The following is a 12347-nucleotide window of genomic DNA, read 5'->3' on the forward strand; positions in this document are numbered from 1 at the left end:
GTTTTTATTTAGATTTAATGCCTGCTTTAATCTTTATTTGATTTTAGACGTTTCTAACATTTTATTCCGTGAACCACTTCAGCATCATTGGATGAGAAGCTGTCCAATATACAATTATAAATAAATACACACTAAATAATCAGAAAGAAAAACCAGGAAGTCCCAGTTGGCCCTGGAGAGATCTGAAGACACAAAGAAGAATGCTGAGGGAGATTGCGAAGGGCAATGCAGGTAACTGCTGCCCCTCCAGTGGAGCTTTCTTCACCCATATTTATGGAGCAGAGGACTCTGGAGAGTGGGAAGGTGCCCTTTTTTGCTTTCCTTGCTCCTGAAATATCTCTGTACAGAGCAGAGGTTTCAAGAAACAACCAAAACCCTTCACAGCCAGCATTCCTTTCATTCTTCCCCCAAATAATCCCAGGAGCTGTAGTTCACCCTCATAGAGTTACAATTCCCATAACGCTGAACAAACTACCGTTCATTGGATTATTTGGGGAAACCCATGTGCTTTAAATATAGTGTTTGGATATTCATTTGCTTTTACAGAGCTTGAGTAGTTCTGTGCTCTCTTTTCCCATACCCTCCATTATATTTTATTTTATCCCTTCTTCCCACCTCCATCCTCAACAAATACCGGTATCCTACAATTCTGTGTCTCTGCCCTCAGTCATAGATATTAGGTTAAAATCCTAACCTCACTGACCTGGAACTAGGCACCACTGAATTCAATAGTGCTTCCTTTCAAAGTAGACATGGTTAGACGTCTGCTGTTAAATGGCAGATAAACAGTAAAGGTAGCCATGGTAGTTCATAAGAGGAGGGGGGTGGATTTAAAATCCACAGTTGGGCAATACATTTTTGGGGACCAACCAAAATTTCACAAAAGAGGGACAAGCTTTAACGTTTTTCATAACTCTTCATAAGACAAGATGTTACAGAAGGTACAAAAATTAGGCTGAGGTTCAGTTTGCAGACTCAATTTCAAGTTGGAGATTGGAAGCTGAACAAATCCCTCCCAGGTGCTAGAGATATCAGGTTACACCTGGGATTCTGAGATTAAGAAGCAAAGGCTGCTCCATATTTCTGATACTTAAAAGTCTGGGTTGTGGTTGTCCACGTAGTTTGCCCACATTCTGGTTCGAAACCTTCCCCAAGGCAGAGATGAGAAATCCAGGATTTTTGCATGCCGGTAGGTGTAACTAGGGCGAGGATGTAGTCCTCAGGCAAAAAGTAGAAGCAAAGTCCTTGTCTTTGATGGTTAATGGGAGTCCCCAGAGAAGGTGAGTTATCTTAATTTTATTTTGTCTTTATAGGCTCAATTGCTGTCAACATTCCCTAAGTTGTGAAAGTTCACAGATCTTCCTGGGCTATTTCTTTTTTATTATTTAAATCTGTTTGTTTTAATTTGTGCAGGGATACTTTCAAATATGCAGAAACTATTATTTGTGGGTGTGCCCATTTTATTTCCAAATCTTTATTCAAGTTAGCTATGCAGTGGGAATGCTGCTAAAAAGGTGCTGGTTAATATGACAGTTACAAAACCTGGTTTTGTTTTGTTTTAATTAGGTGGGGGGAAACCTGTAATTCCATAATGTTCTCATACACAAAAGTATTCCCACTCCATGGTCTGAACTAAGCAAATCTTTAATTCACTAACATTTTAATAATACATTTTTGCACCCTGGACAGCAATTGTTCCTCTCCTTATTGGACATTACTGAAGCATAATATGCGCTGTCACCCGGAAGAATGCAAAAGATGGACGAGCCTTGTCAGTTACTTCATGGAATGACAAATTGGCTCTGCCCTCCTGAAAACTGGGGAGATGGGGTGGGGAGGTTTTCTCCAACAGCCTGGAGGATGTTTGAGAAACTACTCCCACTTGAATTGTATGATAATAACCATTAAGATGGTTCAACAAAGAGAGGCTATCATCTCAAGGTGTTATCTCTAATTCTATTCAGAGACGGTGATATATATTAACACTTCAAGGACGATTCATGGGTGTTTTTTCCCTGTTTACATCAGTGGTACTACATTTGCGTTAAGGGAAGAAGTGGAGCGGTTTGCAGCTGCTGCACAGTGTGTGTGTGCGTAGTGCACATGCACCATGCGGTGATGCTGCACATGTGCGCTGCGTGGTGATGCCCCGCCCCCGGGTGCCGCTCCGGGTGCCTGAGTGGCTTCCTCCGGCCCTAAACAGACAGGGTCTCAGATGACGTCAATAATGTAGTCTACTATAAATGTGGTCCTACTATAATGGACTGTGGCCAGCCCCTAAACTGTGTGTATATGTTTGTGTGTGTGTATTATGAACTCAGAGGTATGCAATCTCCATGGTGCTGATCATAAATGTGTTGTTTATGTGTTCAGTGAAATGGAAGGTACTGTGGTATAAATGGGGCTTAATTTGATACTGGGGTGCACTGGAGCTTAATCCAGGAACCTGTTTTCTGGGCCAGGCAGAGTCTTTAAAAATGCAAAATAATGGCCTTCCATTTATTATTGATTTTAAACAATCAGCACATTCAGGATTGACAGTAGGATTTACTTATCAAGGGATAAGAGCAGGATTTACATTCCAAGGGTACTTTACTTTATCTCCGTTCATCACAGGCCATAAGCTCCCATGGCTGTTATTTTAGAAATTAAGCACTGGGTATATAAGGTTATTAAAGCCTATCACCACAAATCAGAAGATGTGGCAGCAAATCTGTGTCTGGCTAATACCAACACAGGCTGACTTGGGACTCTCTTTATGCAATGTTATTTCATTTTCCTGCTTATGGAAAATAGACTGGCAGGCTGATAGCCAGACTAGAACCATTCTGATGACATATTTCTGTTTACAGACTGACAGACAGACAGATACAGTACTGTATATTCAACCTGAATAGGCAGAGCTGGCTCAAGAAAGTTTGGCCCTGGAGGCGAAGGCGTGAGTGAAAATCTGCAGCAAGAACAGGGGGGGGGGTTTGAATAAAAAACTGCACTGGGATCTGCTGCCCCTGTGGATCCTGCCACCTGAGGCAGTCACCTCAGCTTGCCTCATGGGTGTGCCAGCCCTGTGAATCCACTCAAGATTTACAACCTCATGTGCCTGCCAACTAGGCCTGAGTCTGATGTAGTGAGGGAGAAATAGTAATTTATAGAACCCTTGCTTGCCTTTAATACTGTGATATGAAATAATCCTCTTTCCAGCCCATGTTATAGAATTAGCTGGATGCTGTAGCTGCTATTCATCAATCTATGGCCTTTCAAAACACATGGGGTGTTGTCTATTTATTTTATTTTACTCTCAATATATTATGTATGTTGTTTTTTATGCTGCAAACCTTTCTGTGGTCTATTGATGAATGGTGGTATATAACAAAATCTATCTCTGCCCATCAAAGGCCATTACACAACGAAAACAAATTACAAAAAATACTGTGGGTACCGGTATGTCTATGTCATGAGTCTCGCTACTCAGCACCATTCATGAAAGTGAACGAATTCCAGGTATAGAATGATGCAAGAACTGAATGAATTTCAGCTGCCCTCAAGTTTTACAACTTTATAGATTGTCGAAATAATTTTAGCGCCATCCAGCGTGAAATTTCCTCTTCTGTGTAGCCCCGTCCTTAATCTGCAAGGCGATGCGCCATTATATTCTGACGGTTGTTTTATTTCAGCTCACGCAAATAACCGGGACGAGCACATGTGGGTGCTTGCTTCGGGGGGCACCGAAAGGGGAAACACCCTTGTCTGTGAGGTGGGGTGGAGAGGGGTCGTGTCTGATACAGGGAGACCGGGACGAAAGAAGCTCGTTCTAGTGCGTAACGCCCGACGCAAGCCCGCACCCAAAAGCGGGAGAGGTGCCTGGAGAGAGAAAAGCCGCACGTCTGCATCTCAGAACGTGACGCAGCCGGGAGAGTGGGCGGGGTGAGCCGAAGGTGAAAAGCGCGCCTTCCGACCAATCCCAAGCCGAGCTGCTTTGCCGGCGATGCGGCTCTTCCTGCTCGGCTTGTTTGCCCCACCCCCTGGCTGGGCGGTGACGTCATGTCGGCGGCCCCTCCCCCGCCTCCTCCCCTCTCGAGCGCGCCCCCGCCCCGGCGGGAAGAGGAGAGGCTCATTTCGGTGCGCTTGCGAGAGGGCGTCGGGGGCGCGCACGGCGACGGCCTGGGCGCCATGTTGGAAGGTTGCTGAGCCCGGCCGCCGGGGTTTCTGTGTTTCTCTCCGTCTCTTTCTCGCTCTCTCGTCTCTGTCTGTGGTGGAGGCCGTCGCTCCCGCGGCTGCTGGTGCCTGCTTCCCGTGAGGGCCCGGGGGGCAGGAGGAGGAGGAGGTGGTGGTGGTGGAAGAAGAAAAGGAGGCAGCAGAGGATCATGGATATCGAGAGGCTGCAGGAGGCGCTGAAAGGTGAGGGCTGCTCGTTTTATTGTGGGTTGGGGGGGTGACCCCGGGGTGACCCCCCCCTCAAAAACATGTAAGAGGTTGGTTGTAAAGGAAGCCCTGAGGGAAGAGAAAGGGAACGGGGCGGCGGCAAGATGACCTGTAAAAAAAGGAAAAGAAAAGCTGTGTGTGGATGTGGAGATAGTCCAGCCAGAGTCTGATCAGTCTTGCTTTCCAGGCCCCTAATTTCTGGGGTGAGGGTGGTGGTATGGGGATCCTGAAACGACCCAGAGGTTTCTCTCTCTCACCGCCACCGCCTTCCTTCTATCTTGATTCCCCCCTCCCTTAAAAAGGCCCTCTCCACGTGAACTGTTTCTTCTCCAGTCCGTGGCCCCCAATGGATTCCCCGTTTCCTTTCCCTTTCCCATTTCCTGTTACAGTACTTTCTGCTTCCATAACCCCCCAGCCCCACCTCCAACCCCACCCACAAGAAATCTCTGGTTTACACTGGCTACAGCTTTCACCTCACCTGAGGCAGGTGGCCTAGTATGAGAAACCGGCTTTGAAAGAGAAGTTGGATATGAACTTTCCAGTCATTGAAGTGTATTTGTTGTCCTTTGGAGGCCTATAAGGCCCTGGCCTTTTGTGTGTGGGAGTGAGTGTTTCTTTTGCTCCTTTCTCCATTTCTCTTTACCTTTTTGCAGATTTTGAAAAGAGGGGGAAGAAGGAAGTGTGTCCTGTACTGGATCAGTTTCTTTGTCATGTTGCCAAGACTGGAGAGACAATGTGAGTGATTTTTTAATTGACTAACAGCTTCTTGGTGTGGTTTTGAACATGACAGAAAGTTAGTAACCAAGTGTTTTTCCATTATAGGAATACTTGATCAGTTAAGTTTCTACAGAATTCTACACTAAGAACTCTGCAATCTGAGTTTCTCAAGTTTTTCTGTTCGGGTAACTTACTTCCAGACTTAAAAGTTGCTGCACGTTCATTGAAGACTAAGAATTATCTAAGTCCCTGTGGTTCCTTATAGTATCACTTGTCAGCCTTAATTGATCCTACTGAGTACATTAAGCCTGCTGTTTTTTTCCTTTTAAGAAGACAACCACCCACACTTCTGACCTCTGCTTTTATAGTCAGAAACCAGAAAAGCATGTGTTTTGCAATCAGTTTTTGGAATTGCGAGTTAATGAAAAGTACAGACATTGAGTCTCCAGCCTCTTCTAAGTTTGGTTCAACTTTTCACACAAGCAGCCCCAATGTGATGCTTCCTGCACACAGCTGTACACAAATGATGACTTTCTGTTCTTTAATAGCTTTTGATTCACTAGCTAGCATAAGATACTGTCCCGTCCCCCCAACGGTTGTAATTGTGCATTGATAGTTCTACTTTAGTTACCAGCACATTGGGAATTGTTCACACAGTAGCTGGTTTGTGTTGCATGCATCTTGATCCAGTAGGATACTTAACCACACTTCCCAAGCCTTTGTTGGTCACCTTCAGGCCCAAGGCAAATATCTATGCTTTTCTGTTGGTCTGCCTTTCTCCTCCACACCACTTCCCTCTAATCTCTGCAAAATCAGGGAGCAAATCCCTCTCTACTAGATAAGATATCCACGACTGCCTCTGCATAGGTTTTTTTTTAATGATTAAAATGTTTCTGAGTGGAATTACAGTTGTTTATTTGTTAAGATGAGAATGCCTACTATTATTTGAATTGCTCTTATTTGTCCAGGAGGATAATTTATTGGCTTGGCAGCCCTCCTTCTCTAATCAGCTCTTTGAAAGGACATTTATTCCTTCCAGAATGGCTAGCCATGTGCCTGGGAACTACAGGACTGAGATTCCAGGTAAAACCAAGTGCTTGGTTTTCCCAGATCTCTCAGAACAATACTTATTTCATACTTGTTCATATCATCCCACACAACCAGGCAGTGGCTTCTGTTCTGGTGGGCTCCCTTGTATCTCTGTTTTATCTTGTACCTTAAATGATAACTCTCCCAACTTCCAGCCCTGCCCACTACATCAGTTTCCAGAAGCAGTGGGGTTGAATTTGAATCCCTTCCATTTAGAGAGTGTGGGTAGTGGAGATTGGCATAGTGCTGTGCATTTGTAGTAGTCTAGGGTGCCAGCTGCCCAGAGCGCTGAACGATGCTCCTGGGCTCTCCTGCTTCTCTTTAAGCTGGTGTGATGCAAATCCCTGCTTCTTATATTACGTACTTGTGGCACATGTGTCTGGCTTGAGGCAATGTGGTCAGTTGTGTGTTATTTAATATATAAGTAACATTTATTTATTGGTATATAGTGTCATCACTCTGCATGGTCCTTTATAAAGTACACGTCCTTGTCCCAAGGGGGTTACAGAATAATTCAGGACAAAGAGACAATAGAGGAAGAGGCTGTAATTGATAGTAGGATCAAATAGAGGAGAAATAAATATTTATTTCCATTACACATATTTAACACTCTAATGTCTAATCCCATACCCTGCTATAGCTAAGTTTATGCCCAAAGGAGTCTCAAAAAATGAGTTTTGAGGAGGGATTTGGTGCATCTCCAGTGTTCTGGGAGGTAGTTCCATTCATAAGGGTAACAAGAAGTAAACTGGGAAATAATTTGATGGTGCCCAATGCAGACAGTGAAGAGGTGTGGGGCAAGGCCATGGTAGGATTTGAAGATAAATATGAGAAGCTCGTGCTGGATACCAAGAGAGTACAGGAAGTCAGGATAGGAATTTAAGGAGGAGCTTTATGTTGTCAGAGCAACAAGAAACGTGAGGGTGGGGGAAGGTGAGACAACAGAAGACTAGAGAGGTGGTTAGGACCATAGGAAGCTGCCTTATTGCATAGTACACTGACTTGACCGACTGTGGTTTTCCAGGGTTTCAGGAAGCAGTTTTCCCCAGCCTTTCCTGGAAATGCCAGGGATTGAAACTGTGTCTTTCTACATGCAAAGTTTGGGCTCTGACTCTGAGCTGCAGCCCTTCCCTAAGGCTGCAGTAGAAAAGATGAGGAAGCACAGTTATTTAACACACTTTTTATATATCTTAAGTTTTTCTTTCCTGTATTTTATTATTATTATTATTATTATTATTATTATTATTATTATTATTATTAAAGTTATAGACTGCTTATATACTTCTCTAGAGCTTCCCTGACTTCCTTATTGTCTCACTATTTAGCATGAAGGGGAAAGGTCTCCAGTGTGCACTGTTAGCAAGTGCAAATTTTCTTGCTCCCAAGCTATCCTAGTGGGGGAGGGTAATGCAAGATGCAGGCTTCAGCAAGGAATGTTTATTTCAGTGAGCATCCTTTTAGAGTTTATATCTAGCTTACCAGAGACGCTTTACTTCCCTTTGTGACTGGTTTCTAGGGAAAGCTGACATCATCAGTTTTATTTGGCTCTTTGAATTAAAGGGTTCAAGCTCAATAAGAAAAGAAAGTTGCTCATGTCTTACTCTAATATATATTCAAACTAAACTACAAAGACATTATTTTTCTATACTTAGCTGCACCAGTTTAAACTTCATTGTTTTGTTTTTTGTCATCCTTCCATTGTTAACTTGACAGTGTCGGTTGCAGGATCAGTTTAATGCAATGGATGCCAGACAATTATGCCTCTACTCACGTAATGAGTCTTCATCCCCCAGGCATCCTTCCCAAATCTTCTCCCGTGGCTTCGAGAACCTTCCAGAGCAGAATTGTATGGATTTAGAGAGGAGGACAGGGAAGTCCCATTGCAGAAGCAAGAGTCCTAGAAGCATAGAGTTGTAGAGATGGAAAGGGGACCCAAGGGTCATTTAGTCCAACCGCCTGCAATGCAGGAAACTCTATTTAAGCATCTATGACAGATGGCCACCCATCCTTTGCTTAAAGCCCTGCAAGGAAGGAGAGTCCATCACCTGAGGGAGTCTGTTCTGTTCCACTATTGGAACAGCTCTTACTGCCAGAAAGTTCTTCCAGATGTTTTGTTGGAATCTCCTTTCTTGTAGCTTAAATTCATTGGTTTGGGTCCTACCCTCCAGAGCAGGAGAAAACAAGCATACTCCATCTTCCATGTGACTTCGTCACCCTTCTCTGCACATTCTAGCTTGTCAAAATTGTGCCCAAAATTGAACACAGTATTCCTGGTGTGATCTGACCAAGAGTGGTACTATTGCTTCCCTTGATTGGAACAACATACTTCTGTTGATGCAGCCTAGAATAGTATTACCTTTTTTATGCTGCTGCATCACACTCTGGATTCATGTTAAGCTTGTGGACTACTAAATCTCACACATTTTTGGATATTGTTGTTGTTGTTTAGTCGTTTAGTCGTGTCCGACTCTTCGTGACCCCATGGACCATAGCACGCCAGGCACTCCTGTCTTGCACTGCCTCCCGCAGTTTGGTCAAACTCATGTTCGTAGCTTCGAGATATTAGCCAATGTTTATTAAAATTTGTGTCACTATGATAGAATGGAACAATGATTGTGAAAGCTTGCATACAGGCAACCCTTGATTTGTGCGGGGTTATGTTTTGGGTCATTTTGCGCGACGGTGGAGCATGTATAAGCTCACCCACTATGCCTCTTTCCTGCCATTTCCATGTTCGCAGCAGTTCACACGTGCACCGTCACTTGTTATTTGAACGCACACAAAATGGTCATTGCCTGTATTTCTTACTTATATACTTAGAATCATAGAATCATAGAGTTGGAAGAGACCACAAGGGCCATCCAGTCCAACCCCCTGCCAAGCAGGAAACACCATCAAAGCATTCTTGACATATGGCTGTCAAGCCTCTGCTTAAAGACCTACTTAATAGTAGCCTGCATCCTATGTGACATTTCTTAACACATTTTATTTGTACAGTATTAGCTTTAGTATCAGAATTAGTCCTCTTTGACAGTTTGGCTTTAGAAAGTTCATATCTAGCATCTTAACATTTTGGTAACCTTAGACTATATTAGCTTTCAGGATAAAATGCCAGGACATATTTTCAGGATTATTGTTGTACCTTTTTAATGAATATTAGCCTGTTGGTTGAAAGTCCACCGTAGTAAGAAGCACCAGTATTGAAAATGTAGCTGTTAATTTTTTTGTTTTATTTTAAGAAACACTTGATAATTTCCTGAAAGAAGAATTTCTGTTGTTGGTTGGCACATACACAAATGATTGTATACATGTCAACCATGAAAAAGGGTTGTATAATAAAGTGGTGGCAAACTGTGCCTCATAGACCATATATGCTCCTCAAGACAGTTTTAGTGGACTGCAAAGACCACACTTTTCTTTTTGATTTAATAATATATATATATTTGGGGGACGTGAGTAGTTTGTGGCATTATTTGTGGGTCTTACAGTCTTGGTCGAGTGCCCCAGTGCTATTTTGTGCTGTCCTCTTGTTTTCATTCAGACTCCCCAAGAGTCTGCTCTGATTTCAAGTGGTAAACTTCTGTATTCACAGGTATCTTGAACCCTCTTGAACACTGCACACTGTCGGTCGTAGCTTTGTCTTTGGCTGTTTCCAGTAGCTGCGATGTGGGGAGGGGGCAGCTTGTAGCCCCATCATGGCAGGATTCCATTCATTCCCCTTTCCCTCCTCACCATCTGCTTCAGCAAGCAGAGACATCCCCTTTAGCTGCACAGGTGGCTGCATTTTCTCCCCCTCCCCCGATTTCTTTAGTGTAGCCACCAATATCACCACTGTTGTGGTACCAAAGGAAAGGTCGCTTTTTACTTTACCAGTGCTCATCAGGGCAGAAGGACTACAGAGACCTCGGAGCTTATAAATCCGAGGTTACCATGCATAGTGGCCATCCTGGGACCTCCTTGAGACTTGGTTCTTGAACCTTGAAGATATTGACAGGAATACAGCCGGTAAAAGTGAGGGCAGGGAAGCATAGAGAGAGTAAGGAGGCAGAAAGTGGGGAGGAAGTAGATCTGTCCCTCTTTTGCTAAGAGGTCTGTGTGTGTGTGCGTGTGCGTGTGCGTGTGTGCGTGTGCTTGCTTGTTTCCTTCCCCCACCCCCTGTGTGTGATGTCTATGTGCTCTGTCGGTGGGGGCATGCACACATGACATAAGCATGTTGGAATGAAGCCTTTGAAGGTGAGGCCTGTACCTTGAAGTGAAACAGGCTAGGGGCGAAGGCTTGTAACCTCACTGAGAATTGTGTATCTGTGCAAGGGTTCATAGGATGAAGATGTGCAGTTCCCTTTCAACAGTGAATAGGAACGCGTTGTGTATTATTAGGTAGTACATTGAATAGGAGTATGGCCTGCTTTAACAACAGATAATGCACTTACTGGTTTCCATGGGTTAATCAGTTAGGAAAAATGATTGTTCTGGAAACTTGGTGGAGGCATAGCAAAGCTTGAGGCAAGACTTTTTCATAAAGCCAGTTACTGTCTTACACACAGACGTCACATAATTAATGCTTCATTGATGCTATTGGTTAGACTTGTACAATACATTCTGTTGTGCATTCTGCAGACATTTTGAAGGAAGATAAACAGATAGTAAATGTGTATGTTTTACTGTGGTGTTAAGCCATAACAACAATTCAAAAAAGTACAAAATTTCAGTCATTCTGTTTAGTTTATTTGGTCTTCAAACTATAAACAGCAGGTACAATATAGTGTTAAGACAACCGTAGCAAAGATGCACGCAGTATGAATGCACACATATTGTGCCTTTAAAATAAGAGTATAACAAAATTCATGAGCAATGAAAAGTAGTTTAAAAATGCAGACATCTTTAACTCTGAAATCATTCAGCTGTGGTCTAGTTTTAATGGGTACAGCAAGGGACTTTGCTATATTTTCATCAATTTTGGGGTTAGTGTCTGTCATTAAAATTGAAACATAAAATTCATCTGAGTTCCCCAAATATAAGGAAAGTACTGGGGAGATAAAGTAGGAGTTTATATGGTAAACATCACAGTATAGAAGAGCATTGGCCAATGTTTCAGCTGAGCCACTTTCACAAGGACAAACTATTAAATGCCAGAACAGCATGATAAATCAACTTTTCATAATTGCTTATGGTAAAACAATGGATTTTTCATTTCTTATATATAGTAGTGAATTACAACTTGAATTCTAAAGAATTCAAATTATAATGCAATAAAATACAACATAAAATATAAAAGCAGCTAAAATACAATTTAAATGTATATGAATTTAAATGTGGTGGACATGTCTTCAACCACAAATTCATATACATGTCATTGACCACCTGAATGAAACTGGTTGGTCACTGCTTGTCTTCAGATCACAGTTTGCAAATCCCTGTTGTAGATCAAGGTATAGTGGTGAGCAAACCCTTTTTGCTAGAGCTAATGAATTTTGGAAATTAATAGCTAGAAATTTAATGCAGTAGTTTCTTTTTCTAACCCAGGTGTCAGAAAATGGGACAGTGAGTAGCCAGTGGTATTAAGTTGGTTATTAACAAGTTTTAGCCAAGAGCAAGCATAATTAGTAAGCAAAGCCAGGGATTTGTTGTTGTTGTTTAGTCGTTTAGTCGTGTCCGACTCTTCGTGACCCCATGGACCATAGCACGCCAGGCACTCCTGTCTTGCACTGCCTCCCGCAGTTTGGTCAAACTCATGTTCGTAGCTTTGAGAACACTGTCCAACCATCTCGTCCTCTGTCGTCCCCTTCTCCTAGTGCCCTCAATCTTTCCCAACATCAGGGTCTTTTCCAAGGATTCTTCTCTTCTCATGAGGTGGCCAAAGTATTGGAGCCTCAGCTTCACGATCTGTCCTTCCAGGGAGCACTCAGGGCTGATTTCCTTAAGAATGGATAGGTTTGATCTTCTTGCAGTCCACGGGACTCTCAAGAGTCTCCTCCAGCACCATAATTCAAAAGCATCAATTCTTCGGCGATCAGCCTTCTTTATGGTCCAGCTCTCACTTCCATACATCACTACTGGGAAAACCATAGCTTTAACTATACGGACCTTTGTCGGCAAGGTGATGTCTCTGCTTTTTAAGA

The 12347-nt window shown here is 43.1% G+C and overlaps 1 protein-coding gene across 2 annotated transcripts in view; it reads left to right on the forward strand.

Annotated features, from left to right (window-relative positions):
* The first annotated feature begins 4155 nt into the window (after positions 1 to 4155).
* The window catches only part of PPP4R2 (protein phosphatase 4 regulatory subunit 2), a 36269-nt gene continuing 28077 nt past the window's right edge, over positions 4156 to 12347 (forward strand). Inside the window, exons 1-2 of one of the 2 annotated variants that reach the window (XM_035106620.2) lie at positions 4156 to 4180; positions 5076 to 5157. In XM_035106620.2, coding sequence (XP_034962511.1) covers positions 4171 to 4180; positions 5076 to 5157 — 92 coding nt within the window. In that variant the 5' untranslated portion in view covers positions 4156 to 4170. Of the gene's footprint in view, positions 4181 to 4202; positions 4399 to 5075; positions 5158 to 12347 lie in introns of those variants that run through there. The other variant, XM_035106616.2, reaches the window with a different exon arrangement.

The sequence above is a fragment of the Zootoca vivipara genome, chromosome 2 (assembly GCF_963506605.1).
Source record: "Zootoca vivipara chromosome 2, rZooViv1.1, whole genome shotgun sequence".
NCBI lineage: Eukaryota > Metazoa > Chordata > Lepidosauria > Squamata > Lacertidae > Zootoca > Zootoca vivipara.